The 27,656-nt window shown below is 45.3% G+C and overlaps 1 protein-coding gene across 4 annotated transcripts in view; it reads right to left on the reverse strand.

Moving 5' to 3' along the window:
• LOC137532562 (NACHT, LRR and PYD domains-containing protein 12-like) overlaps nt 1-27,656 on the reverse strand; it is a 213,506-nt gene that overhangs the window by 30,096 nt on the left and 155,754 nt on the right. For all 4 annotated transcript variants that reach the window (XM_068253228.1, XM_068253218.1, XM_068253199.1 and 1 more), the window contains 4 exons: nt 14,431-14,595; nt 11,331-11,495; nt 3,926-4,090; nt 578-742 (listed from right to left, as the gene is read on the reverse strand). In XM_068253228.1, coding sequence (XP_068109329.1) covers nt 578-742; nt 3,926-4,090; nt 11,331-11,495; nt 14,431-14,595 — 660 coding nt within the window. The remainder of the gene's footprint in view (nt 1-577; nt 743-3,925; nt 4,091-11,330; nt 11,496-14,430; nt 14,596-27,656) is intronic.

The raw sequence follows: 27,656 nt of genomic DNA on the forward strand, positions 1-27,656 counted from the left end.
GTGAGTTGAAGAGAGCTGTCCGTGTTCGGAAGCCATCAAACCTGAATGAACTTGAGATGTTTTGTAAAGAGGAATGGTCCAAAATTGCCTTCAACCAGAATCCAGACTCTCATTGGAACCTACAGGAAGCGTTTAGAGGCTGTAATTTCTGCAAAAGGAGTATCTACTAAATATTGATTTAATTTCTTTTTTTGTGGTGCCCAAATTTATGCACCTGCCTAATTTTGTTTAAACAATTATTGCGCAGTTTCTGTAAATCCAATAAACTTCATTTCACTTCTCAGATATCACTGTGTGTGTGTCCTATATGATATATTTAACTGACATTTTTTTATTGCAACAACCAACGATTTATACAGGAAAATCATGAAGATGAACAAGGTTGCCCAAATGTATGCATCCCACTGAACTGCTGTCCACTGTTCTACTCTGCCATGGGGGATCCAGGGGCCACCTACTAGGGCAGCATAGGTTCTTCAAGCCTAACGGCAAACTTGGATGTCACTAATTTGAGAATGAAAACTGGTGATAAAATAATTCTGCTCATCTCTGCTGCAATCAGGACTGTTATACTCACTCTAATTCCTCTATCCGGCTTGTTGGCAGAGCCTCCATCAGGCCACTGAATTCAGGACCCCTCAGATCATTATTAGACAGGTTCAGCTTCCTCAGAGTCTGGTTATTCCTTATCCCGGTTGCCAGGTGGGGGAGGGATCTGGAGGGCAGACCATTATGCTGCAAACTGTGGGAGAAGAGAAGTGTTACCAAAAATCTGTATAAAATGAGATTAAAGTTACAACACATTTATGTTGTCTACTTTATATGAATGGAAATTATATTTCTTTCTTGTGCTTTGTAACTTTGATTTTTTCTTTTTAATTCCACTGTCAATAGCATAAACATACTGTAAGTCCGCTTCTATGTGCCCAATGCCCCCCCCCATATGAAAATATGACACAAAGGTGTCCATACATCATTCGCTTTCGCACTGGTACCCAACATGGCAACCGGCATACAGCACATAGGGTGCTTGTGTGATGTCACTCATGCTCCCCACATACTATGCCCCCTTACCCACATGGAGTGCCAATGCAGAAGATGTATGGGCACCATTGTCACGGTGGACGACAAGGGACAGGTAAGGTATTTTAATGGGGGTCACATTTACATTTAAGAGACAGTGGCCAGGGGTTTCAACCCCATATCACATGTTGTTAACCTCACACACCCACTGGGCCATGTCGACCCTGGATGTTCCAGCCTTCTTGGTCGATATTTTTGACCAATATCAGCCTGAAATCTGTCAAATCCTCGATCGGACAAGCTTGTCACAGCACCAATTTACATCACATTCTGTAAAATGATTGAATCGGACGGTCGATCTAGCTGCAAAAATTGCTAGATATATGGCCCCCTTTACATATCTATCACCTGACCACACTGATCACATAGTTTTTTCCCTGTAACTTGCCAAAATGTGTCAAGAAAGGGTCTAGTATACAGTGCAGGAGAGTAGTGATGTGTATGCACGTTTATACTGTTCACAGCATGTTTTTATGGACGGATATATCTGTCCATACCGCTAGGGAGGTTAAGGAGAATAAGGGCATTATGATTAAACCAGCGGATAAAGGTGGTGCCATAGTCATCATGAACACCAGTAACTACATCCAGTTGTTATCCAACACCACTCACTATGCCGAATTACAGGGGGACCCCACAAAAGGCTACAGGATGGCACTTAATATGATGGTTAACAGATTGCCTGCAAACATCAGACTACATTTAAGGACCCTTATCCCTGAAGAGCCTAGAACAGCCTGCTTTTACATGCTTCCCAAGATCCACAAAGAGGGAAACCCAGGCAGGCCCATAATCTCAGGGAGCGGAACTCTTACAGAGAACATCTCAGGGTGGCTGGAAAACATCTTGAAACCTCTTGTCTGTAAAAGACTCAGCTACATACTGGATACCACCCACCTCCTGAACAAACTGACAGCCATCGGCCCAGTACCTGAGGGAACCATACTGGCCACGATGGACGTGGAGTCCCTGTACACGAACATTCCCCATGATGATGGTATTGCGGCCTGTCGTAAATATCTTCAGGGTCAGGGCATACCTGTAAAGCCTATTACTGGACTGATCAAATTCATTCTCACTCATAATTATTTCACTTTTGGACTGGACCTCTATTTACAGCAGATGGGCGTGGCAATGGGTTCGCGATTCGCACCACAGTATGCAAATCTATTCATAGCCAAAATCTAAGCGGAATACCTCAATGCGTGTCGCATAAAACCCTTGGCCTACTTCCGCTTCATTGATGATATTTTAATCATCTGGTCCGCAAGTAAGGATGATCTTCTCCAGTTCCACAGGAACTTCAATGCCTTCCATCCTACAATCAAATTGAAACCTACCTACTCTCACACAGAGATTAACTTTCTGGACACCACCATATACATCAGGGGTGACAACCTACAAACGTCTGTGTATCGCAAACCTACAGACCGTCCCACATACCTAAGATATGACAGTTTTCATCCCAAGCACATTAAGAACTCTATAATTTACAGCCAGGCCATAAGATACAACCAGATTTGTTCTGACAGGATGGACAGAGACAAGCACCTGGATCGCCTTAAGAACACTTTCATTAAACAAGGCCACAGTCCTCCTATGACTGAGGCCCAAATCAGGAAAGCCAGTAACATCCCCAGGACTGAACTCCTGAAATATAAGCAAAACCAGAAAGAGGAACGTGTCCCTTTGGTTGTCACCTACAACCCACACCTGGAAATCTTAAGGAGGATTGCTAAGGAACTACATCCCATTTTACACAAGGATCACAGACTGAAGAAGATATTCCCTAAACCTCCACTCTTGTCATATCGGCAACCACACAATCTGAAACAGATGATTGTCAGGAGCTCTTTGAATAGGCTACAACAAAACGGAACATCACCCTGTCGACAGAAAAAGTGTGGGACCTGCAGACACATTTACTCCACTGACAGGCTAACAATACCAGGCTTACAACAGGAGTACAGGGTAAAAGGTACATTTTCCTGTGGTTCCACCAATCTGGTATATCTGATCATGTGTGCTAAATGCCCCAATGTTATGTACGTGGGAGAAACTGGACAAACTCTGCACAAACATATGAATGGACACAGGCACACTATTAATGATACCAAATCTGGACTCCCAGTTGCTACACACTTTCCAATGGACACAGCATGGATGATCTTCGTGTCACTGCCCTAAAGGGTGGCTTCAAAACGTCAAATGATCGATTAATAGCAGAAACAAAATTTATAAATAGGTTCAAAGTTGTGGACAAGGGCTTGAATAGGGACAAAAATGTTTTATATTGGTATGAGGCTAAGGGTAATTAATGCCAAACTCTTTCTCAGCCTATATAGCTAAACTTGTGAACTCAGAATTTACAATGCCTCTGTGACAGTCCAACTCCCAGGTCTGGTAACATGGTGTAAACAAGGATTCTTATCTCAGCTAACAACCTTCCACCCCATTTAGATGTTCTGTTTCACTTAAGGCATATTAATGACATGTATTCATGCTTGAAAAAAATCTATGTATCCCCTTTTGATGTTGCATCATGTATAAAGCTGTCTGTACCGTCAGCCTGCAAACTAACAGGATGTAGCCCGACGAAGGCTGCAAAGCCGAAAGCTTGCTTATTCTTATTCTTTTTAGTTAACTTACTCCAGGGGCCAACAGTTTAGTAGAAAATCTGTATGTCAGGCATACTGATTTCAGCAAGTTTTCCTTGACTGACACTGTGTCGGGCAATCCGCCCAGGAGGTTAAACCTGGATGTCACTATTGGTGAATGTGAGAATGGAAAACAGTGATGAAATAATTCTGATCTCTGCTGCAATCAGGGCTGTTATACTCACTGTAATTCCTCTATCCGGCTTGTTGGCAGAGCCGTCATCAGGACACTAAAATCAGGACCCCCCAGACTGTTACCAGACAGGCCCAGCTTCCTCAGAGTCTGGTTATTCCTTATCCAGGATGCCAGGTGGGGGCAGGAACGGGAGGTCAGATGATTATATGACAAGCTGGAGGCAAAGAGAAGAATGTTAACAGAAATTATTGAAACTGCATCACATGTATGTTTTCTCCTGGTTATATGAATGGACACATGAGGTCTCTGCTACAGGGCCGCACAGCTGTAATGGACACATAAGGTCTCTGCTACAGGGCCGCATAGTTGTAATTTTTATAGGGCATACATTTCTTTCCATAACAAAATAGTATTTTTTTAATTGAATTATGTGTCTATGTTATGTGAATATGAATATTACATTATTACCACTTAGGGCTTGTTCACACTATGAGCGTTTGTGAATTTTTTTAAGCACTAGCGATTTTAGAAACACGCTTGTGCAATGATTCCCTATGAGAGTGTTCACATGAGAGCTATTCGATTGCTTTCCTATCGCAAAAGCGCTGCCTGTACCATTTTCTGAGCGCTTCGGCTCAATGGAAGTTATAAAGGAATTGTGAAGCGCTTGAAACAGCGATTTGTAAAGCGATATCCCGATCGCTTTTAGAGTGAAAGGTCAAAGAGTTCACTTCCTGACTGATGTCAGGAGGTGAAAATCTCATTCGCTCAGCAAAAGCGCTAAGAAAAGCACTTTTCTAAGCGCAGGGAAAAAAAATCAATAAATCGCTCAGCGCTTGCGATTTATATTGTGAACAAGGCCTAACAGGCAGCAGCTGGAAGTGGGCTCAGGTCATTTCACACTGCAGGCTGACTCTCACAGGAGGACCGAAGCAAGGAAAAAACGCGCATTAGAGCCCTTATGGAAAAAATTATGCTGCCATAGATGCCTATTATCAAAGCTGTAACTTGCATAAAAAAAAAACCTGAAAATTTGGGTGTACGGGAACAACTGATAGAAATACGGGCACTGAGGCATGCCAATATGCAAACTGCAGCAGTGCATGGTGGGCACTGAGCAATTTGCATACCGGCATGCCTCTGAAACCGCAATTCTATGAGGCACCTCCATGTGCCAAAATTTCTGGGTTTTGCCAAAAATTAGGGCTTTTATAATAGGGGCCAATGGTTAGACACCACCAGGGGGGTCTTAGGGATAGACATTAGTATTGATGGGTTCTGTGTGAGAGGGTTAGGTTTAGCCATAGTAAAATATCAGTAAAGATCACTGATATTTTATCCATTTCAATTTGGCCGACTATAGTCCAGATAGGCGCTGCTTAAAGTGAATGGGAACCCGTATTAAAAAAAAAGTCACTCACCTAAGGAGAGGGAGGCTCTGGGTCCCATAGATCATTCCCTCTCCTCTCCCGGTGCCCGCTGGTGTCCTGGCTCCTCCATAGCGGCATTAGCGGTATCCGACCGTTTCGGTCAAATACCGCTGTCTCCCGGCCGAAGGGAGGCTTAGGAAATACTTCGGGAGCCCGAGTGCTCCCGAAGACGGGCCGCTCTACACTGCGCACGTGCGCGCGCCCTCTATGACGCACTCACGTGTGCGCCGCCTGTCTTCGGGAGGACTCAGCTCCCGAAGACTTCCGAAATCCCCTCGGTGGGGGATGTGAACGGAGGAGCCAGCGCAGCACCGGGGCACCGGGAGAGGAGAGGGATGGCTCAATAGGACCGAGCCTTCCCTCTCCTTAGGTGAGTAGCTGAATTTTTTTTATTTCAATAAGGGTTCCCATTAGCTTTAAGTCTAACTAGATGCGTATACGTGTCCAGTGTTTAAGCGGCAGGTCCGTGCGACTCCCTCTCTTACCCGGCAGAATTTCTGTGTTGTTGGCTGGGGAAGGGAAGCAAGGCTTCCCCGAACCAACAGCAGTGCCTGTAAAGAATGGACATGACCCCGATCAGGGGCCATGTCCATTCATAGGAACGTAACGAAGTGAAAGTAAAAAGAAAAAAAAGGGGGAAAAAAAACCCAAAACATTTCCTGGTAAGGCCCCGTTCACACTTGCGGTTTAGTAAAAACCGCACCGGATGTCCGGACCGCACCGTATCCGGACCGGACCTGATCCGTATGGTTCCTATCCGGATCCGGTCCGGATCCGGTCCGTTTGCATCCGGTTTCCGTGCGGTGTGAACACGGTTGCGGTCCGGATCCGGTTTCTTAAGGAGATAACATCCTGTAAATACCTGGGGTCTGGGAGGTCAGCAGAAGGGTCTGGGGTCATTGTTGGAGACAGGTGGACGTGTGGAGACTATCCGTGGATACAGAGACTGCAGTTGGGACCATGGATCCAGGCATTTTTTACTCGTAAACCTGGGAATTCTCTCCTTCCCGTTGTTCGCCTCCTTGTCAGACATATCAGACATGTTGCTGCCAAAAAGAGCTCCAGCATGAAATCGCTGCTGCCCCACTCTTTGAACGCTGGGCCCATGTGGTCCCCATCCAAAATGCATAGGAAGTGGGGTAGAACGTCCGGTTTTTGTAGCCAGTGTGTTGTGCGCTCTCCGGCTCTCATTGCTTTGTATTGGCCGGATGGTGCAGTCCGGCTCCGCTCCGGATACGGCTGCCGGAGGAGCCGGACCAAAAAATAGCGCATGTTGGAACGGACGCCGGAGTCCGGATCCGGTCCGGCTCCGGTCCGGCTCCGGTCCGGCAGAATGGACGCATGTGAACGGACGCATAGGCTTTCATTGCTATGCCGTGCGTCCGTTCCGTCCGTTCTGCAAGCGGTCCGGCTCCGGCACGGCGATTCCGGACGGCCACCACTAATGTGAACCGGGCCTAAATCAGTGACTTAGCTTTTTTTTTTTTTTTATGTATGCCATTAGGGACACAAAATAACCCAAAGCAGAAAAAGTACACCTTTATTTCCAAATAATATATTGTCCCCATACATTGTACCAGAAACATGTTCATCTACGGTCACAAAAATATATTTCCTAACCATACCATTGTCCCCAGAAGTATTTTTATTACACTGAATCAGAATCTTTATTTCTCCAAGCATGACTGGGTCATGCCTGGAATTGGGCTTGGCACATACAGGATACAAGTAGGATAGTGTAACATCTGCAAACTTGGCGGCTGCGGATACGCATGCTATACCCGCAGCCGCCTTTGTTCCCTGTTCACAAGCCTCATCCGTTCCAGCGGCGTCTAGCACGCCGGGAACAGCATTGTCTCTTGCTCATAGGGTCTTTGTATTGCGCAGGTGGGCGCGGAGACAGGACCTTTATGCTGGAAAAAGGCGCGTCAGCTGACCTGCCGGTCGGCTGACGTCAGGAATGACTCGCGCCACTCGGATTGGCTGATTGCTAAGGGGCATGGCGCTGGGCTCTCCTCGGCTTCTTAAGCCTTCACAGATCATTGGCAACTCGTCTGCTGTTGTGAATACACTCGTGTTAGCACTCAGACCTACTGAGGTTCCTGTTGATGATAGATGTATATGCAGTGTTTGCGATATACATCTATCTATAGTTAATTATTGTTACATTGTATTCTGATAACCCGTGTATGATTCTGGCTACTCTCTGACCTTGCTATTGCTAAACTCTTCTGTACCTCTCTTCTGTACCTCTGCCTTTCTGACTTAGTTGCTGAACCTCTGCCTGATATTCACTACTCTCTTGCCTGCCGATTTTGTACTATCTCTGCCTGTCTGTTACCGAACCTTGCCTGTCTGACCTCTCTACTCACCAGTAGGCCCTAGCCACTGGTGAGGTGCTCTTTCTGATAGTACCCACCAGCTCCTCTGGTGAGGTTTAGTTAAATCTATTCAGTTACTGTTTCTGTTAGTACCCACCAGCTCCTCTGGTGAGGTCCCATTAAACTAATCAATTACTGTTGCATCAAGCACTACTCACCTTGTATTCTGCATGCTATACTTGTATTATTGGTGATACTGCAGATCACCACATAATCAGGTATAGCGTCTGCATTATTGGTGATTCTGCAGATCACTTATAATCAGACGTCTGAGTTGCAGCACCCAATCGTTACAGATAGGACCCACAGAATACAACAGAAGGAACAGAACAACTTTTCACATGCAGAGAAAGCCAGGTGGCATAATGTACAGAAACACTCAATTTAAACACAAAGGCTTCAACACATCCATGTACTATGTGTATCAGCAAGCATGATAATATTCAACTGAAGTGGCAAAGTGGCGGGGGGGCGGCACTAGGAAGGGAGGGAGAGCGTGGACTGAAGGTCGGAGGGAGCCAACTGGTGAAGCGGTGGCCTGGGTGTGAGGGATCATTGACGATCCTCAATGCTCTGGAGCGCAATCTGGACTGGTAGATGTGGTCCAGAGTGGGGAGAAGTTTCCAGATGATTCTCTTTGCTGATCTGATGACCCTCTGCAATTTGTGTCTGTCACCAGCATACCAGACCAGGATAGAAGAGCAGAGAATAGATTAAATTGTAGCGGGGTAGAAGCTTGTCAGAGGTTTCTGGGCCATACCAAACTTCTTCAGTTGGAGGACGAAGAAGAGCCTCTGCTGGGCTTTCCTTCATGTGGAGGTAGTGTTGGCCTTCCACCTCAGGTCGTTGGTGATCGGTGAGCCCTGAAGGAAGACACAGAGAACTCTTTCAACTTCCTCGCCCTCAACACTGATCAGAGGTGGGGTGGAATCGTGCTTTCTAAAATCAACAATCACCTCAACAGTTTTGCGGTGTTTAAGACCAGCCCGTTCTCCCTGCACCAGTGGCAGATACTCTTGACCTGGTGGCAGCATTCCTTCTCGTCATTTTTGATGACGAGACCAACTATGGTGGTGTTGTCAGCAAATTTGCCTACTTTGATAGAGTCTACTGTTGAGCTACAGTTGTTCGTATACAGGGATAACAGAAACAGCAGCAGGACACATTCTTGTGGGGCCCCTGTGTTGGTGATCCAAGGTTGTGAGGAGATGGTGCCTAGCTTGATGACCTGGGATCTTTTGATGAGGAATTCTGTGATCCACAGATGTAGGGAAGGATGGACCCTGAGCATGGCAAGATTCAGCTGAAGTATTTTGGGGCTGATAGTGTTAAACGCTGAGCTGAAGTCCAGTAGGAGGATCCTGGCGTATGAATCTGGTCTGTCCAGGTGATCACTGACGTGCTCCAGGTAGATATTGATGGTGTCATTGCTGGACCTGTTCGCTCTATACGCAAACTGGTGCGGGTCCAGCAGGGCCTCGGTGGAGAGCTTAAGGAGGGAGAGCAACATACCTTCAAAAGCTTTCATGAAGACAGGCTTGAGGGCCAAGGGCCTAAAGCTGTTGAGGTCAGAAACTCCTTGCTTTTTGATTACAGGGATGATTGTGGACCTCTTGAAGCAAGCAGGGACTTTCCCTTCCTGAAGGGAAAAATGGAGGAGAGAATTGGAGAGGTTTTCAGGCAGGCTGATGACACTCTGTCAGGTCTTGAGGCTTTCCTGGCATTTAGCCTTAAAAAATGCTGCAGAACGTCAGCCTTGTTCACCGCTGCAGGGGGAGAGTTTGGGCCCAGACAGGATATATAGTTAAAAGGCCATAACTTCAACTTGCATGTATTTATAAATAAACCTACCCCTTTTACTCTTTTAATAAGATCAAGTGATCAGTCATTAATAAGTAATTAACCTGAACTAAAGTACATTCTACACCCCCAATCTAGTCTACTGTCTTTTATTTGTCAAAAATATACACAGAGCCAGGAGAACGGGGCTGCCATATGGATGTACCCCCAAACCAGCCACAATACCCCCATAATCCCCCCCCCCCAGTCACTGCAATGGGTGTCACATACACACAGAGCCAGGTATACTGGGGGCTGCACTATGGCTGTACCCCCAAACCAGCCACAATCCCCCCATAATCCATCCCCAGTCACTGCAATGGGTGTCACATATACACAGAGCCAGGTGTACTGGGGGCTGCAGTATGGATGTACCCCCAAACCAGCCACAATCTCCCCATAATCCCTCCCCCAGTCACTGCAATGGGTGTCACATATACACAGAGCCAGGTGTACTGGGGGCTGCAGTATGGATGTACCCCCAAACCAGCCACAATCCCCCATAATCCCTCTCCCAGTCACTGCAATGGGTGTCACATATACACAGAGCCAGGTGTACTGGGGGCTGCAGTATTGATGTACCCCCAAACTAGCCACAATCCCCCCATAATCCCTCCCCCAGTCACTGCAATGGGGGTCACATATACACAAAGCCAGGTGTACTGGGGGCTGCAGTATGGATGTACCCCCAAACCAGCCACAATCCCCCATAATCCCTCCCCCAGTCACTGCAATGGGTGTCACATACACACAGAGCCAGGTGTACTGGGGGCTGCAGTATGGATGTACCCACCAAACCAGCCACAATCCCCCATAATCCCTCACCCAGTCACTGCAATGGGTGTCACATATACACAGAGCCAGGTGTACTGGGGCTGCAGTATGGATGTACCCCCAAACCAGCCACAATCCCCCATAATCCCTCCTCCAGTCACTGCAATGGGTGTCACATATACACAGAGCGAGTTGTACTGGGGGCTGCAGTATGGGTGTACCTCCAAAACCAGCCCCAATCCCCTCATAATCCCTCCCCCCAGTCACTGCAATGGGTGTCACATACACACAGAGCCAGGTGTACTGGGGGCTGCAGTATGGATGTACCCACCAAACCAGCCACAATCCCCCATAATCCCTCCCCCAGTCACTGCAATGGGTGTCACATATACACAGAGCCAGGTGTACTGGGGCTGCAGTATGGATGTACCCCCAAACCAGCCACAATCCCCACATAATCCCTCCCCAGTCACTGCAATGGGTGTCACATATACACAGAGCGAGTTGTACTGGGGGCTGCAGTATGGGTGTACCTCCAAAACCAGCCCCAATCCCCTCATAATCCCTCCCCCCAGTCACTGCAATGGGTATCACATATACACAGAGCCAGGTGTACTGGAGGCTGCAGTATGGATGTACCCCCAAACCAGCCACAATCCCCCCATAATCCCTCCCCCAGTCACTGCAATGGGTGCCACATATACACAGAGCCAGGTGTACTGGGGGCTGCAGTATGGATGTACCCCCAAACCAGCCACAATCCCCCCATAATCCCTCCTCCAGTCACTGCAATGGGTGTCACATATACATATTCTGTGTATATTTGCTCATAAATAGGTTTGTTAATATGTGTGCACACTGTTTTGTCTGGTTTGTGGGTGATTCACTGTATATATTGTTTGCATATGGTTGCATCTTATTTGCATGATAAGGTTTATAATAAACACCACTTCAATACTTGTTTCAGTGTCAGTGTTCTGCACACTGTGGTTTTTCCGTACAATACATGTTTGCTCCGTAACATACTCACAGCAATTCCTCTATCCGGCTTGTTGTCAGAGCCGCCATCAGGACACTAAGTTCAGGACGCACAAAATTGTTATTAGACAGGTCCAGCTTCCGCAGAGTCTGGTTATTACTTATCCCGGAGGACAGGTGGGGGCAGTTACTGGAGGTCAGATGATTTTGATGCAAACTGTTGGAAAAGATAAGAAGGTCCAGAAAGCAGAATAAAAACTGCATACAATTTGTAAGAATTATACATAAAAAAATTAAACATAATGTTTTATTATATTTAACATGAATTTATACTAATCAATCCTTAAACATGAACATGTTGTTCATACATATGTCCACAGCTAGAGGGCAGTATAGCGATATTGATCATAAGGAATACAGTGGTTTCTAGTGTATACATTGTGTGACAAGAATGTTCCATTATTACCACTTACAGCCAGCAGGGAGTTTGGGTGCTCGCTAGCGGGGGAAGTTAGGGTGCCACCATAGTTGCCCAGTGAAATAGTGGCAATAAGGGGAAATTTGGGCACTTGCAGAGCTTGCTATTTATCAGGAATGGGGGCACCCAAATTACCCCTCAACACCGCAATTTCAATGGATGCTATGTCAGTGCCCCCCCCCCCATTTTTTTTTCTTACAGTGGGGGATGGTGATTGGCGGCAGAGGGTGAGGGGAGGTTAAAGTTAGACATTAGGTACGGTGTTTGTGTGAGGTGCGGGGGAAGGGGGGGCGGTTTGGGATAAGTGTCAGGTAGGGTGTTTGTGCAGGGGGGACGGTTAACCCTTTCCGTACCAGTACTAGTCTCCTACCGATGAGTCACCACTCTCACCGTTTATGCCACTCACCCATAAGCCCCTTGCTCTGCCTCACAGTGATCACAGGGTCAGCAGCCAATGAAATCAACTCCTGGTTGGCTCACAGAGCTCGGCTGCCATAACAACGGCGGAGCAGGGCCTGCAGCAAGATCAGCAGAAGCGGCGAGAGTGGGGGGTCCGTGCAGCACGGCAATTGAAATCTACACCCTGGCAGAAATAAGCAGCCACAAACATGGCATAGATTTTAATTAACACGGTAGGGAAGTGGTTAAGGTTAGACATTAGGTAGGATATTTGTGGGAGGGCATTTTGGGATAAGCGTCAGGTAGCAAGTTTGTGCAGGAGGAGGTTAGGCATCAGGTAGGGTGTCTGTGCGGTGAGGTGGTTAAGGTTCGGCATCAGGTAGGGTGTCACAGACACCATAATCCCTCCCCCAGTCACTGCAATGGGTGTCACATATACACAGAGCCAGGTGTACTGGGACTGCAGTATGGATGTACCCCCAAACCAGCCACAATCCCCCATAATCCCTCCCCCAGTCACTGCAATGGGTGTCACATATACACAGAGCCAGGTGTACTGGGACTGCAGTATGGATGTACCCCCAAACCAGCCACAATCCCCCATAATCCCTCCCCCAGTCACTGCAATGGGTGTCACATATACACAGAGCCAGGTGTACTGGGGGATGCAGTATGGATGTACCCCCAAACCAGCTACAATCCCCCATAATCCCTCCACCAGTCACTGCAATGGGTGTCACATATACACATGGACAGGTGTACTGGGGGCTGCAGTATTGATGTACCCCCAAACCAGCCACAATCCCCCATAATCCCTCCCCAGTCACTGCAATGGGTGTCACATATACACAGAGCCAGATGTACTGGGGGCTGCAGTATGGATGTACCCCCAAACCAGCCACAATACCCCCATAATCCCCCCCCCCAGTCACTGCAATGGGTGTCACATATACGCAGAGCCAGGTGTACTGGGGGCTGCAGTATGGATGTACCCCCAAACCAGCCACAATCCCCCCATAATCCCTCCCCCAGTCACTGCAATGGGTGTCACATATACACAGAGCCAGGTGTACTGGGGGCTGCAGTATGGATGTACCCCCAAACCAGCCACAATACCCCCATAATCCCCCCCCCCAGTCACTGCAATGGATGTCACATATACACAGAGCCAGGTGTACTGGGACTGCAGTATGGATGTACCCCCAAACCAGCCACAATCCCCCCATAATCCCTCCCCCAGTCACTGCAATGGGTGTCACATATACACAGAGCCAGGTGTATTGGGGGCTGCAGTATGGATGTACCCCCAAACCAGCCACACACCCCCATAATCCCTCCCCCAGTCACTGCAATGGGTGTCACATATACACAGAGCCAGGTGTACTCGGGGCTGCAGTATGGATGTACCTCCAAACCAGTCACAGTCCCCCATAATCCCTCCCCAGTCACTGCAATGGGTGTCACAAATACACAGAGCCAGGTGTACTGGGGGCTGCAGTATGGATGTACCCCCAAACCAGCCACACACCCCCATAATCCCTCCCCCAGTCACTGCAATGGGTGTCACATATACACAGAGCCAGGTGTACTGGGGGCTGCAGTATGGATGTACCCCCAAACCAGCCACAATCCCCCCATAATCCCTCCCCCAGTCACTGCAATGGGTGTCACAAATACACAGAGCCAGGTGTACTGGGGGCTGCTGTATGGATATACCCCCAAACCAGCCACAATCCCCCCATAATCCCTCCCCAGTCACTGCAATGGGTGTCACATATACACAGAGCCAGGTGTACTGGGAGCTGCAGTATTGATGTACCCCCAAACCAGCCACAATCCCCCCATAATCCCTCCCCCAGTCACTGCAATGGGTGTCACATATACACAGAGTCAGGTGTACTGGGGGCTGCAGTATGGATGTACCCCCAAACCACCCACAATCCCCCCATAATCCCTCCCCAGTCACTGCAATGGGTGTCACATATACACAGAGCCAGGTGTACTGGGGGCTGCAGTATGGATGTACCCCCAAACCAGCCACACACACCCCATAATCCTCCCCCAGTCACTGCAATAGGTGTCACATATACACAGAGCCAGGTGTACTGGGAGTTGCAGTATGGATGTACCCCTCAAACCAGCCACAATCCCCCCATAATCCCTCCCCCAGTCACTGCAATGGTCACTATTGGGGGATGTGAGAATGGGAAATGGTGATGGAATAAAAGGAAATAATTCTGCTGATCTCTGCTACAATCAGGGCTATTATACTCACTCTAATTCCTCTATCCGGCTTGTTGGCAGAGCCTCCATCAGGCCACCGAATTCATCGCCACCCAGATTATTAGCATACAACTCCAGCTTCCTCAGAGTCTGGTTATTCCTTATTCCGGATGCCAGGTCAGGGCAGGAACTGGAGGGCAGATCATTTCCCTGCAAACTGCAGGAGAAGAGAAAAACATTACATTTTTTTTTCATTATATTTAACATGAATTTATACTTTCAACCACTTTAGGCCTCTTGCACACTGCATGCATTTCCGATTCCGCTTTTTAATCGGTTTTTACCTCCGATTCAGATTTTTAATCTTTACTGCATGCTGCGTTTTTTGATCCATTTTTCTGTTGAAGGTAGTCAGGGGAAATCGGGATGGAAAATCGGAATCGGAATCAGAAAACGGATTTGCACTGTGTAGGGAGCCTTAACTGAACGGGGGGTAAAGAGTTTCACTTACCTGGGGCTATTACCAGCCCCCTGCAGCAGTCCTGTGCCCTCGGCGCCGCTCTGGGATCCTCTGGTCCCCCGCTGTCACTTAGTTTCGTTTTTGACGACTCACCAGTCGCCGGCCGCCATGCGTATTATTGGACGCATTCACCAATGCAATTAGCGCTATTGCGGACCACAACGCGTACAAAAATACGCGTTGCCGCATATCTACGCGTGCGGAATGCGGCAACCAGAGGATTCCAGAGCGGCGCCGAGGGCACAGGACTGCTGCAGGGGGCTGGTAATAGCCCCAGGTAAGTGAAACTCCTTACCCCCCGTTCAGTTAAGGTTCCCTTTAAGAGACACTGAAGTCTCCTAAAAATAAGTTTATTATAAAATCCTCTTTAACATTGCTGCCCTAACTAAAACGCTGCATCCCCGCAGCTGAAATCAAACTAAATCCCCCTAACTTCCCCCTCCCTTTCCCTTGCAAAATCCAAGACTTTCTTGGTTGTGGATTTTGCTGCTGGAGGAGGCCGAGCTTTCAGCTGCAGCTCTGCCTCCTTACGCGTCTATCAGCGGCGTATCCCCACCTCTCCCCGCCCCTCTCAGTGATGAAAGACTGAGAGGGGTGGGCGGAGGCGGTGATCCGGCGCTGATAGATGAGCTGAGAGGCAGAGCTGCAGCTGAAAGCTCGGCCTCACGGAAGCGCTGCCCGGATTGCCCCCCAGGGAGTTAGGGCGGATTTAGTTAGATTACAGCCGCGGGGATGCGGTATTTTAGTTACGGCTATCATGTTACACAGGATTTTGTAATAAAAGATGATTTTTAAGAGACTTCAGAGTCTCTTTAAGGGCCACAGGCTTAAACCCCCTAAAGACCAGGCCATTTTTCACAATTCAGACCACTGCAGCTATAACGTTTTTTTGCTTGGTCATATAACCTACCACCCAAACAAATTTTACTTCTCACTAATACAGCTTTCTTTTGGTGCTATTTGATTGCTGCTGTGATTTTTCGTTTTCATTACTTTCATCAAAAAAAAAACAAAAAAAAAAAAAAACAGGAATTTTGTCAAAGAAATGATATTGTGTACTTTCTGTGGTAACATTTTTCAAATAAAGTAAAATTTCTATACAAGTTTTTGTCCTAATGTATTGTGCTACATGTCTTTGATAAAAAAAAAATCCATTCAGTGTATATTTCTTTGGGTAAAAGTTATAGCGTTTACAAACTATGGTGCCAAAAGTGAATTTGAGCAGTTTGAAGCATCCCTGACTTTTCTGAGCACCTGTCATGTTTCTTGAGGTGCTAGAATGCCAATGCAGTATAAATACCCCCAAATGACCCCATTTTGGAAAGAAGACACCCCAAGGTATTTGCTGAGGGGTATGGCGAGTTCATAAAAGATTTTATTTTTTTGTCACAAGTTAGAAGAAATTGTGTTTCCATTTCTGCTAACTTATGACAAAAAATAAAATCATCTATGAACTCACCATGCCTCTCAGTGAATACCTTGGGGTGTCTTCTTTCCAAAATGGGGTCACTTGTGGGGTTCCTATACTGCCCTGGCATTTTAGGGGCCCTAAACTGTGAGGCATAGTCTGGAAACCAAATAAGTAAGAAAAATTAAATAAGTAAGTTAAAATAAGTTAAACTGACCCATGAAAGGTACTCATTGGACTTTGGGCCCCTTTGCACAGCTAGGCTGCAAAAAAGTGCCACACATGTGGTATCGCCGTACTCAGGAGAAGTAGTATAATGTGTTTTGGGGTGTCTTTCCGCACTTACCCATGTTGGGTGGGATAAATATCTCTGTAAATGACAATCTTTTTTACAGAATTGCAAAGGTTGCAAAAGTATTCGGCCCCCTTGAAGTTTTCCACATTTTGTCAAATTACTGCCACAAACATGAATCAATTTTATTGGAATTCCACATGAAAGACCAACACAAAGTGGTGTACACGTGAGAAGTGGAACGGCAATCATACATGATTCCAAACATTTTTTACAAATAAATAACTACAAAGTGGGGTGTGTGTAATTATTCAGCCCCCTTTGATCTGAGTGCAGTCAGTTGCCGATAGGCATTGCCTGATGAGTGCTAATGACTAATTAGAGTGCACCTGTGTGTGATCTACAAATACAGCTGCTCTGTGAGGGCCTCAGGGGTTGTCTAAGAGAATATTGGGAGCAACAACACCGTGAAGTCCAAAGAACACATAAGACAGGTCAGGGATAAAGTTATTGAGAAATTTAAAGCAGGCTTAGGCTACAAAAAGATTTCCAAAGCCTTGAACATCCCACGGAGCACTGTTCAAGCGATCATTCAGAAATGGAAGGAGTATGGCACAACTGTAAACCTACCAAGACAAGGCCATCCACCTAAACTCACAGGCCGAACAAGGAGAGCGCTGATCAGAAATGCAGTCAAGAGGCCCATGGTGACTCTGGACGAGCTGCAGAGATCTACAGCTCAGGTGGGGGAATCTGTCCATAGGACAACTATTAGTCATGCACTGCACAAAGTTGGCCTTCATGGAAGAGTGGCAAGAAGAAAGGCATTGTTAACAGAAAGCATAATAAGTCCCGTTTGCAGTTTGCCACCAGCCATGTGGGGGACACAGCAACCATGTGGAAGAAGGTCAGATGAGACCAAAATGTAACTTCTTGGCCAAAATGCAAAACGCTATGTGTGGCAGAAAACTAACACTGCACATAACTCTGAACACACCATCCCCACTGTCAAATATGGTGGTGGTGGCAGCATCATCCTCGGGGGGTGCATCTCTTCAGCAGGGACAGGGAAGCTGGTCAGAGTTGATGGGAAGATGGATGGAGCCAAATACAGGACAAACGTGGAAGAAAACCTCTTGGAGTCTGCAAAAGACTTGAGACTGGGGCGGAGGTTCACCTTCCAGCAGGACAATGACCCTAAACATAAAGCTAGGGCAACAATGGAACGGTTTAAAACAAAACATATCTATGTGTTAGAATGGCCCAGTCAAAGTCCAGATCTAAATCCAATGAAAAATCTGTGGCAAGATCTGAAAACTGCTGTTCACAAACGCTGTCCATCTAATCTGACTGAGCTGGAGCTGTTTTGCAAAGAAGAATGGGCAAGGATTTCAGTCTCTAGATGTGCAAAGCTGGTAGAGACATACCCTAAAAGACTGGCAGCTGTAATTGCAGCAAAAGGTGGTTCTACAAAGTATTGACTCAGGGGGCCGAATAATTACACACACCCCACTTTGCAGTCAATTATTTGTAAACAAATATTTGGAATCATGTATGATTTTTGATCCACTTCTCACATGTACACCACTTTGTATTGGTCTTTCATGTGGAATTCCAATAAAATTGATGCATGTTTTTGGCAGTAATGTGACAAAGGGTTCGATTCACAAAGCGGTGCTAACCCAGTTACAGACTTTAGGCGTGATAACCATTGCACCACGCTGGTGAAAAGCCAGTTTAGGCGTGATAAGTTTAGGTGTGATAAGTTTAGGCATGCTAAGTTTAGATAAGTGTAGATAGCGTGCAAAGTCCCGCACGCAAAGCAGCGCCATTAAACTCTATGCGAAGTGCACCAAACTTTGCTAGCGCAAACCTTTTGATCAGCTGTGCACTGCGGTGCTAACGCAGTTGGGGCTCGATTCACAAAGCGGTGATAACCCAGTTAAAGACTTTAGGCGTGATAACCATTTTTATCATGCCTAAACTCAGTTTAGGCATGATAAGTTTAGGCATGATAAGTTGAGGCATGATAAGTTGAGGCATGATAAGTTGAGGCATGATAAGTTTAGATAAGTTTAGATCGCATGCAAAGTCCCGCACGCAAAGCAGCGCCATTAAATTCTATGCAAAGTGCACCAGACTTTGCTAGCGCAAAACTTTTGATCAGCTGTGCACTGCGGTGCTAACCCAGTTGGTGCTTAAACTTATCATGCCTAAAAACTTATCACACCTAAAGGCAATTTTTAGCTAAATTGGCCACTGCAGCTTCAAGGCCAAGCTGCAGGGCTGCACAACACAGCACACAAGTGATTCCCCCCCCCCCCTTTTCTCCCCACCAACAGAGCTCTCTGTTGGTGGGGTCTGATCGCTCCCCCCATGTTTATTTTTTTTTTATCAATATTTGTGTTGCTGCTTTTTAAAAAAAAAAAAAACTGTTGCTTTAAACCCCTTCCCTCCCTCCCTCCCTCCCACCCCACAGCCGGCCAATTACGGTGATCGGCTGTCATAGGCTTCTGCCTATGAGAGCCGATCGCTCTCTTGTCCCCCATGGGGACAGCCGTGTCACACGGCTGTCCCCAGTGCAGCTCTGCTGCTCATCGCAGCGCTGCACCTAGTAAATAGACGGCGTGATCGCCGTCTAACAGTCTCCCGAGCGGCAATAGCCGCTCGGAGACTGAAGGCGGGGCGGAGCTCCGCGCGCACCATGCGCGTGATCTCATGCAAAACAGAGCCCCAGGACTTTACGCCAATTGGCGTTAGGCGGTCCTGGGGCTGCCGCCGCGGCCACGCCTGCCGGCGTGACGCGGTCGGCAAGAGGTTAAACTTATCATGCCTAAACTTATCACACCTAAACTTATCATGCCTAAACTTATCATGCCTAAACTGAGTTTAGGCGTGATAAAGGGCTTTTCACCAGCGTGCTAACCAGAGCAGGGACAAGGTCCTCCAGCACCCAAGGCTGAGACGCCAAAGTGCGCCCCTCCATCCCTCCCACCCCAGCTGTCACACACGGATTGTTATTAGACTAAGAGGGCCACAGGGCCCACAACCACCCCAACACCTTAATATCTAGTTATCTGGCTTGCAGTCACTGCCATGTATCCCCTTTTCTTATTACTTTCTGCTTCATACACAATTAGGAATGACAGCTGAATGAATTGTGCGCCCCCTCCTACACTGCGCCCTGAGGCTGGAGCCTCTCCAGCCTATGCCTCGGCCCGGCCCTGGTGCTAACTGTTAGCACCGCTTTGTGAATCAGGCCCCAAATGTGGAAAACTTCAATGTGGCCGAATACTTTTGCAACCCACTGTATTTCTCCCACCCAGCATGAGTATGTGTGGAAAGACACCCCAAAACACATTATACTACTACAGTTGTGTTCAAAATTATTAAACCCAAACGGAAATTGAGTGATTTGGCCAGTTTGACAGGATTTTGATCATTTCAGTCATCTTGTTTACAATTAAATCAAAGAGGCACTTGTAAGTCAGACAAATATAACACAACATTTATAATGCAATAACCACAAATGTCTTGTCTGTGCTCACATCATTATCAGTTTTATTCAACCCCCAAGTGACATTCATTCTTAGTACTTAGTACAACATCCTTTTCCAGTTATAACAGCTTTTAACCTGCCTGGCGTTCTATTAAGATCGCCAGGGAGGCTGCGGGAGGGTTTTTTTTTTAATAAAAAAAAAACTATTTCATGCAGCCAACTGAAAGTTGGCTGCATGAAAGCCCACTAGAGGGCGCTCCGGAGGCGTTCTTCCGATCGCCTCCGGCGCCCAGAATAAACAAGGAAGGCCGCAATGAGCAGCCTTCCTTGTTTTGCTTACATCGTCGCCATAGCGACGAGCGGAGTGACGTCATCGACGTCAGCCGACGTCCTGACGTCAGCCGCCTCCTTTTTGTTTTCCGGCTACGCTGGGCTCAGGCGGCTGGGGGGACCCTCTTTCGCCGCTGCTCGCGGCGGATCGCCGCAGAGCGGCGGCGATCAGGCAGCACACGCAGCTGGCAAAGTGCCGGCTGCGTGTGCTGCTTTTTATTTGACCCAAATCGGCCCAGCAGGGCCTGAGCGGCAGGCTCCGGCGGTACTGGACGAGCTGAGCTCGTCCAGACCGCCCAGCAGGTTAAATGTGAAGCATAGCTTGACACAAGTGTCTTGCAGCGATCTACAGGTATCTTAGCCCATTCTTCATGGGAAAAAGCCTCCAGTTCAATCACATTCTTAGGCTTGTGTGCTGCAACTGCTTTCTTTAAAGAGAATCTGTATTGTTAAAATCGCACAAAAGTAAACATACCAGTGCGTTAGGGGACATCTCCTATTCCCCTCTGTCACAATTTCACCGCTCCTCGCCACATTAAAAGTGGTTAAAAACAGTTTTAAAAAGTTTGTTTATAAACAAACAAAATGGCCACCAAAACAGGAAGTAGGTTGATGTACTGTATGTCCACACATAGAAAATACATCCATACACAATCAGGCTGTATACAGCCTTCCTTTTGAATCTCAAGAGATCATTTGTGTGTTTCTTTCTCCCTGCAGTTCTCATGCACTGAAGTTTCAGGCTACTCTTTTTTCTCCTGCAAAAAGCTTTGCCCTTGTCTGTAATTCTTCAGTATGTGAAAGCCCAGCCAGCTCAGAGGACGATTTATCCAGCTTGTAAAAGATAAGAGAGAAGAGAGAAGCTGCTCTAATCTAAATAATACACAGGCAGTGTGCATAGAGGGGCCTGGAAGGGGGAATTCATAGCAGAACCACAACACTGAAGAACTTGGCAGCCTTCCAGACACAGGCTGACAAGTCTGACAAGGGAAAGATACATTGATTTATTACAGAGACTGTGATAGCAGAAAGTGCTGCAGTAAGCCAGAACACATTAGAATAGCTTTTGGAACTTGTAGGATGATAAAAAACAGGATACAATTTTTGTTACGGAGTCTCTTTAAGTCCCACCGGAGGTTCTCAATCGGATTTAAGTCTGGTGACTGCGATGGCAACTCCAAGATGTTCCAGCCTTTAATCTGCAACCATGCTCTAGTCTAGTGGACTTGGAGGTATGCTTGGGATCATTGTCCTGTAGAAAGGTCCAACGTCTCCCATGCCTCAGGTTTGTGACGGACTGCATCACATTTTCATCCAATATCTCCTGGTACTGAAGAGAATTCATGGTACCTTGCACACACTGAAGCTTCCCTGTACCTGCAGAAGCAAAACAGCCCCAAAGCATGATTGACCCCCCGCCATGCTTCACAGTAGGCAAGGTGTTCTTTTCTTCATAGGTCTTGTTCTTCCTCCTCCAAACATAGCATTGATTCATAGGCCCAAACAGTTCTAATTTTGTTTCATCAGTCCACAGAACGCTATCCCAAAACTTTTGTGGTTTGTCCACATGACTTTTGGCATACTGCAGTCGACTCTTCTTATTCTTTGGAGACAGCAAGGGGGTACGTCTGGGAGTTCTGGCATGGAGGCCTTCATTGCGCAGTGTGCGCTTTATTGTCTGAGCTGAAACTTCAGTACCCGCATCTAACAAATCTTTTTTCAGTTCCTCAGCAGTCACACAGGGACTTTTCTCCACTTTGCGCTTCAGGTAGCGCACAGCAGTCAAAGTCAGCATTTTCTTTCTGCCACGACCAGGTAGCGTTTCAACAGTGCCCTTTGCCTTGAATTTGTGAATGATGCTTCCTATGGTGTCTCTTGGTATGTTTAACATCTTTGCAATCTTCTTATAGCCATTGCCCTTCCTGTGAAGAGAAATCACATATTCTCTTGTCTTCCTGGACCATTCTCTTGACCTCACCATCTACCTAATTGGTGCTTATTATGCTTGATTGCTGCTCGTTGACATCCACAGGTGTTTTAAATACCTGATCGAAAACACTTGAATGAACTTCTGTTCTTAAGAGTGGTAGTCTTTAAGGGTTGAATAATTGTGTCAATGAAGAAATGACACAAAAAAACATTTAATACTGTATTACAAAAACAATTGATGTAATTTTAGTTGCATTTGGGTCTTAAGATTTCATACTGAACACAATTACAAATGTACACTGAATTCCCTAAAACCCTTTACAGCATTGGGGGTTGAATAATTTTGAACACAACTGTACGCCTGAGAACGGCGATACCACATATCTGACACTTTTTTGCAGCCTAACTGCGCAAAGGGGCCCAAAGTCCAATGAGCACCTTAAGGCTCAACACACACCATACAATCTTGGTTGTTCAATCTTACCACTTTCATGTAGTATAAGAGCTTATCCAATTAATCATACTAGGTATTTTCAATCTGTTGGCCCTTATACTACATAGATTTGGTAAATCTGTACAACCAAGATTGTATGGTGTGTGTTGAGCTTTAGGCTTTACAGGGTGCTCACAATTTAGCCCCCCCAAACAATGCCAGGACAGTAAACACACCCCAAAAATAACTCCATTTTGGAAAGAAGAGACCCCAAGGTATTCCACTAGGGGGCATAGTGAGTTCATAGAATTTTTTTTTTTTGTCACAAGTTAGCGGAAAATGACACTTTGTGAGAAATAAAATCAATTTTTGCTAACTTGTGACAAAAAATAAAATTTATGAACTCACCATGCCCCTCAGAGAATACCTTAGGGTGTCTTCTTTCCAAAATGGGGTCACTTGTGGGGTCTGTCCTGGCATTTTAGTGTCTCCGCAATCATTACAAGTATGGCCAGTATTAGGAGATACTGCTATACTCCTTATATTGGGCATACGGGTGATGCACTTTTTTTTTTCCATAAAAGGAAAAATAAATGGCAAAGATTCTCGCATTCGCATTGATCAATGAGCATAAAAAAATATCTGCCGAAAGATGTGAAAAAAAGAGAGGCATGGCGTTTGTCAGGACATAGGAGCACCGCTCACAAATGTTCCAAACCCACTTTGCTCGTATGCCCTGGCAAACACGATTAATCCATGCCAGCTGCGTGTAGCAAAAAAAATAATTATGCAAATCGGCCAAGCAGGGCCTGAGAAATCCTCCTGCACGGCTTACCCCGAACGTTACCGCCAGGGAGGTTAAGAAAGCAAACTTTTGTTTTCCTTCATGGGGAAATAGTAAATAATAATTAATCTTGTCAAACCAGTGGGGCATAGTTCAAATTTTATTTCAAATGTGATCAAATGATGCCACCTGGTGGCATGACGGTATGGATCATTGAATCAAGGGGGCCCCTAATGGAGAAATCCATTATTTATTTAATTAATGGAAAAAGAAACACCCACTGGTCACTGATTGGTTATAGGATATCTCAGAGGCTGACTTTGTAGATAATGATGAGGATAAATTAGCAAGGGCTACTCATCTAAAAACACAGACAGACCACCACACACCAGACACACTCCCAGGGCATTGATTTTGGTAAATATGAATGTTTTTATTATATTATTATCTAAGTAACAGCTTGGATTTATGATGATTATTTTTTATTATTAGTTATTATATAGTCACCCATAGGGGCAGGTTTTCTCAGAGTGCACACTGAAAAAACTTGTTTGTATTGGATATTATTTTTCTCATAGATTTTTCTGTATTGTCAATATAAAACGACATCCAAGCTGCAACTTAAGAGGAAACATAAAACTTCTTAAACAGACCAGGTTTTTCTTTTCTCGTATCCAGTTTGTTTTTAAAATAGATGTTGTTTTTCTCTTATGAGGGGCCACTCCCAGGTATAATATGTGTTGCCTTATGATTATTAATTGTACTCAAAAAGCAGGCCAGATCATTTAATATTTTTCCATTGCATGTTTTCCTATCTTTCTAACTAAATGTTGTTGTGCAGGTTAGATTAGTCAGATTGTTTGAAGCGGAATACTGGTTGTAGAATGCACTGTTATATGGTATTGCAGATGCAAGATGGGTCAGCCATATTACCTTCATATGTCTCATAGTGACTGGTGTAGTGGACACGCCCTTTTATGATTAACTGACATTGTTTCATTCATAGGTATGCTCTGAGTTTTTATCTCTAGTCTATTGCCTGTTAACATTAAACATTTGATATTGCGTGGCTAGACATATCTTAAAGGGTTTTATATCAAGCCTATTACTTACAAAGTTTTATTTGATGATGAATCTGTGAGTTTGACTATATTATAAATAAGCTTACAGTTTACATTTTATCTGAAGCTTACTTAATTTGCATTCTTTTATTGAAATAATATATTTGTATTAATAAATTAGTTTTCTATTTTTTTGTTTGTTTGCATTCTTTCATATTGTACCAATGTAATAAGAATTGTTGAATAAAGAACTCATAAAGCAGGCATATCTGTATATCAGGAATCAAATGATTTAGGCATTCCCCTGCTTATAAGTATCTTAAATTATTTTGATATCATAGTCACAGCTTGTGTGACATCATCATAACCACGCCTTAATTTGCCCGACAAAATCTGCGTTGGTTGTCTGCTATCTGAGCGATTAGAGCATTTGGAAATTTTCTCTGTGGATATTTGCTTTACTTTTTCCCACCATAAATAGTATCACATAACACATGAGGGTTCAACTATCTATTTAAGCAAGCTATGTGCATGTAGTATTGCAAGAGTAGGAACCCTGTTATCTTATTTCTGCAGGAAACACACTATACAAGATCATGGCATTCTGCCTTTATCCACAAAGGCTATTCAAATTTATTTTTATCGAGTCATCACTTCTCTCTAAAGAAATGGTGTGTGCTATGATCTCAAGATATACTCAGAATCTAAGTGACCACAGCTCTTCTTCAGAGTGGTCCCCAAGGGCCGATGGACTTTGCTGCCTAGTGCCCAACAGGTTGTTCCTCAGGTTACCCTAACAGTGGTACGTACAACAGACGACATTGCAACATGGTAAGTAGATAGACGAAGGCTCAGGACAGGTGAAGAAAATCGTAACTGGTGCAAAAAGCCAAGGTTCTGGGCAGGTGGAGATCATAGAGTAGTCAAGGTACAAGCCGGGTCAAACACAGGTTATCAATCATGATAATAAGCAGATACAAGCTAACCCTAACCAGAGCTGAAAACGAACTGTCAGCATTGGTTACAAAGAGGAACTGGCTTTTATAGGTGGCTCCCCATTTTGGCATGAAGTTTAAAAGCTGTGCATGCGCACCTGCGAATAATCATTCACAATACGATCACGAACGCAAAAGTACATGCGGAAATGATCGCATGCCCATGCACGTGCGTGCCACACAGCAGAGTACAGCAAAGCATGATGGGAGCGACCAGGAAGTAAGCATCACACCCGGCGCACGTCACGTTATTTTGGGAGTTGACCTCAACATTACTTTGGATCCTGGTAAGGATTTTGCATACACTAAAAATAATACCAATTGACCAAAACCACCAAAGGTAGTTTTGTTTCCTTAAAGCGGGTTTGTCACCATAAAAATCAAATTTCAACGGCAACTGGTCTGAGTGTATTAAGTGATAAATATGTTAATCCTGCATTCAAAACTTTCAAAACTTTTTCTGCTGTTATGGTTTGGAGTTATCACATACTTTAGGAACACTGGCCCTTTAGTATTCAGTGCCGAACAGTTGCATGCAGGGGGTTATTTTTATCTATAATATATTCCTCCTCTTCCATTTATTTCCCTGCCTAGCTGCTTATCTGAAACACGATCCCCTGCTCACTTGTGTTTACAAGCAAGGCTGAGGTGACTCAGCGATTGGAGGAGAAAAGGAAAAAAAAGTAAAGGCCAGAAATTACATCAGGATTTAGTCTAAACTGTGGGCAAAATACATGGCGCCCACCAGGAACAGAATTATCTTCATTTACTATATAACATTCACTGAAATCAAAATGTGGACAGTATAATACATGTGTTATGTAAGTAGATCAAGTATTTATCTACTTATATATGTGTTTTTTTCCCTGGCATAGTATGGCTGATCCTACTGCTTTAAAGAAAATCTACCAAAGTTAACTAACATTCTAAATGTATTTACGAGCAAATAGCAATACAAGGGTTTTTTTCATCTGTTCATTTCTTATGTGAAGAAAATATGACATTTACAGAGAACAATTTTCACTGTGGACATTACTATGGAGAACTATGTCCAGCACATCCAGCATACAGAAACAGTAATTTTGTGACTAGAATCTATTCAGAACCACAGAAAGCAGAGATATAGCATTAATATAGTGTTTAAATAACTCATAAGCAGCAGCCCTGCACATGTGTCTTTGTCTGCTTCATTGCTTTTTTTCATTATAATGATTTTTTATTGATTCATTGCTTTACAAGAAAACAGAGAAATGCAATAAAGTAACCATTATAAAATAAATGCAATGGTATGCAAATGATGGGCATCATAAACTATGCACTCATAATCCGTATATTTTACATGACAGATATTAACCACTTCAGCCTAACTGGACGAAATTTTTCGTCCAGTTAGGCTGCACGCACTCCCGCGGGTCGCGCGCGCTCCCGCGGACCCCCCCCCCCCCCGTGCGCGCCCCCGCTACCGGCCGTTAGCCCAGCGAACAGTGAAAGGGATTATAGATCCCTTTCACTGATCGGATCCCCCCGGAGAAAAGCCGACAGCGTCTCTCCAGACGCTGCAGCTTTTCTGCATTCCAAAAAGTTCCCCTGCTTCAATCTTCTTCCTGGGAGCGAGCTTGATCGCCCCCCAGGACTATTTGACTGGCCATCTTGAGGCCAAATAGTAAATTACACCCACAAACATTGTACAATACACAAATACACATTTTTACATTAAAAAATAACTGTTTACCTCCAACACCAAAAATTACCCACATACGATTTTTCATAAAAAAAAAAAAAAAATTACAGTAATAAAAAAAAACAAAAACAAACATAAATAGTTACCTAAGGGTCTGAACTTTATAAATATGCATGTCAAAGGAGTGTGTGAATATATTTTTTTAAAATTATGGGCTTGTAAATAGTGATGGACACAAATTGGAAAATTGCACCTTTACTTCCAAATTGAATATCGGCGCCATACATTGTGATAGGGACATAATTTAAATTGTGTAATAAGCAGGACAAATTGGCAAATAAAGTAC

This window comes from Hyperolius riggenbachi, chromosome 1 (assembly GCF_040937935.1).
Source record: "Hyperolius riggenbachi isolate aHypRig1 chromosome 1, aHypRig1.pri, whole genome shotgun sequence".
Lineage (NCBI taxonomy): Eukaryota > Metazoa > Chordata > Amphibia > Anura > Hyperoliidae > Hyperolius > Hyperolius riggenbachi.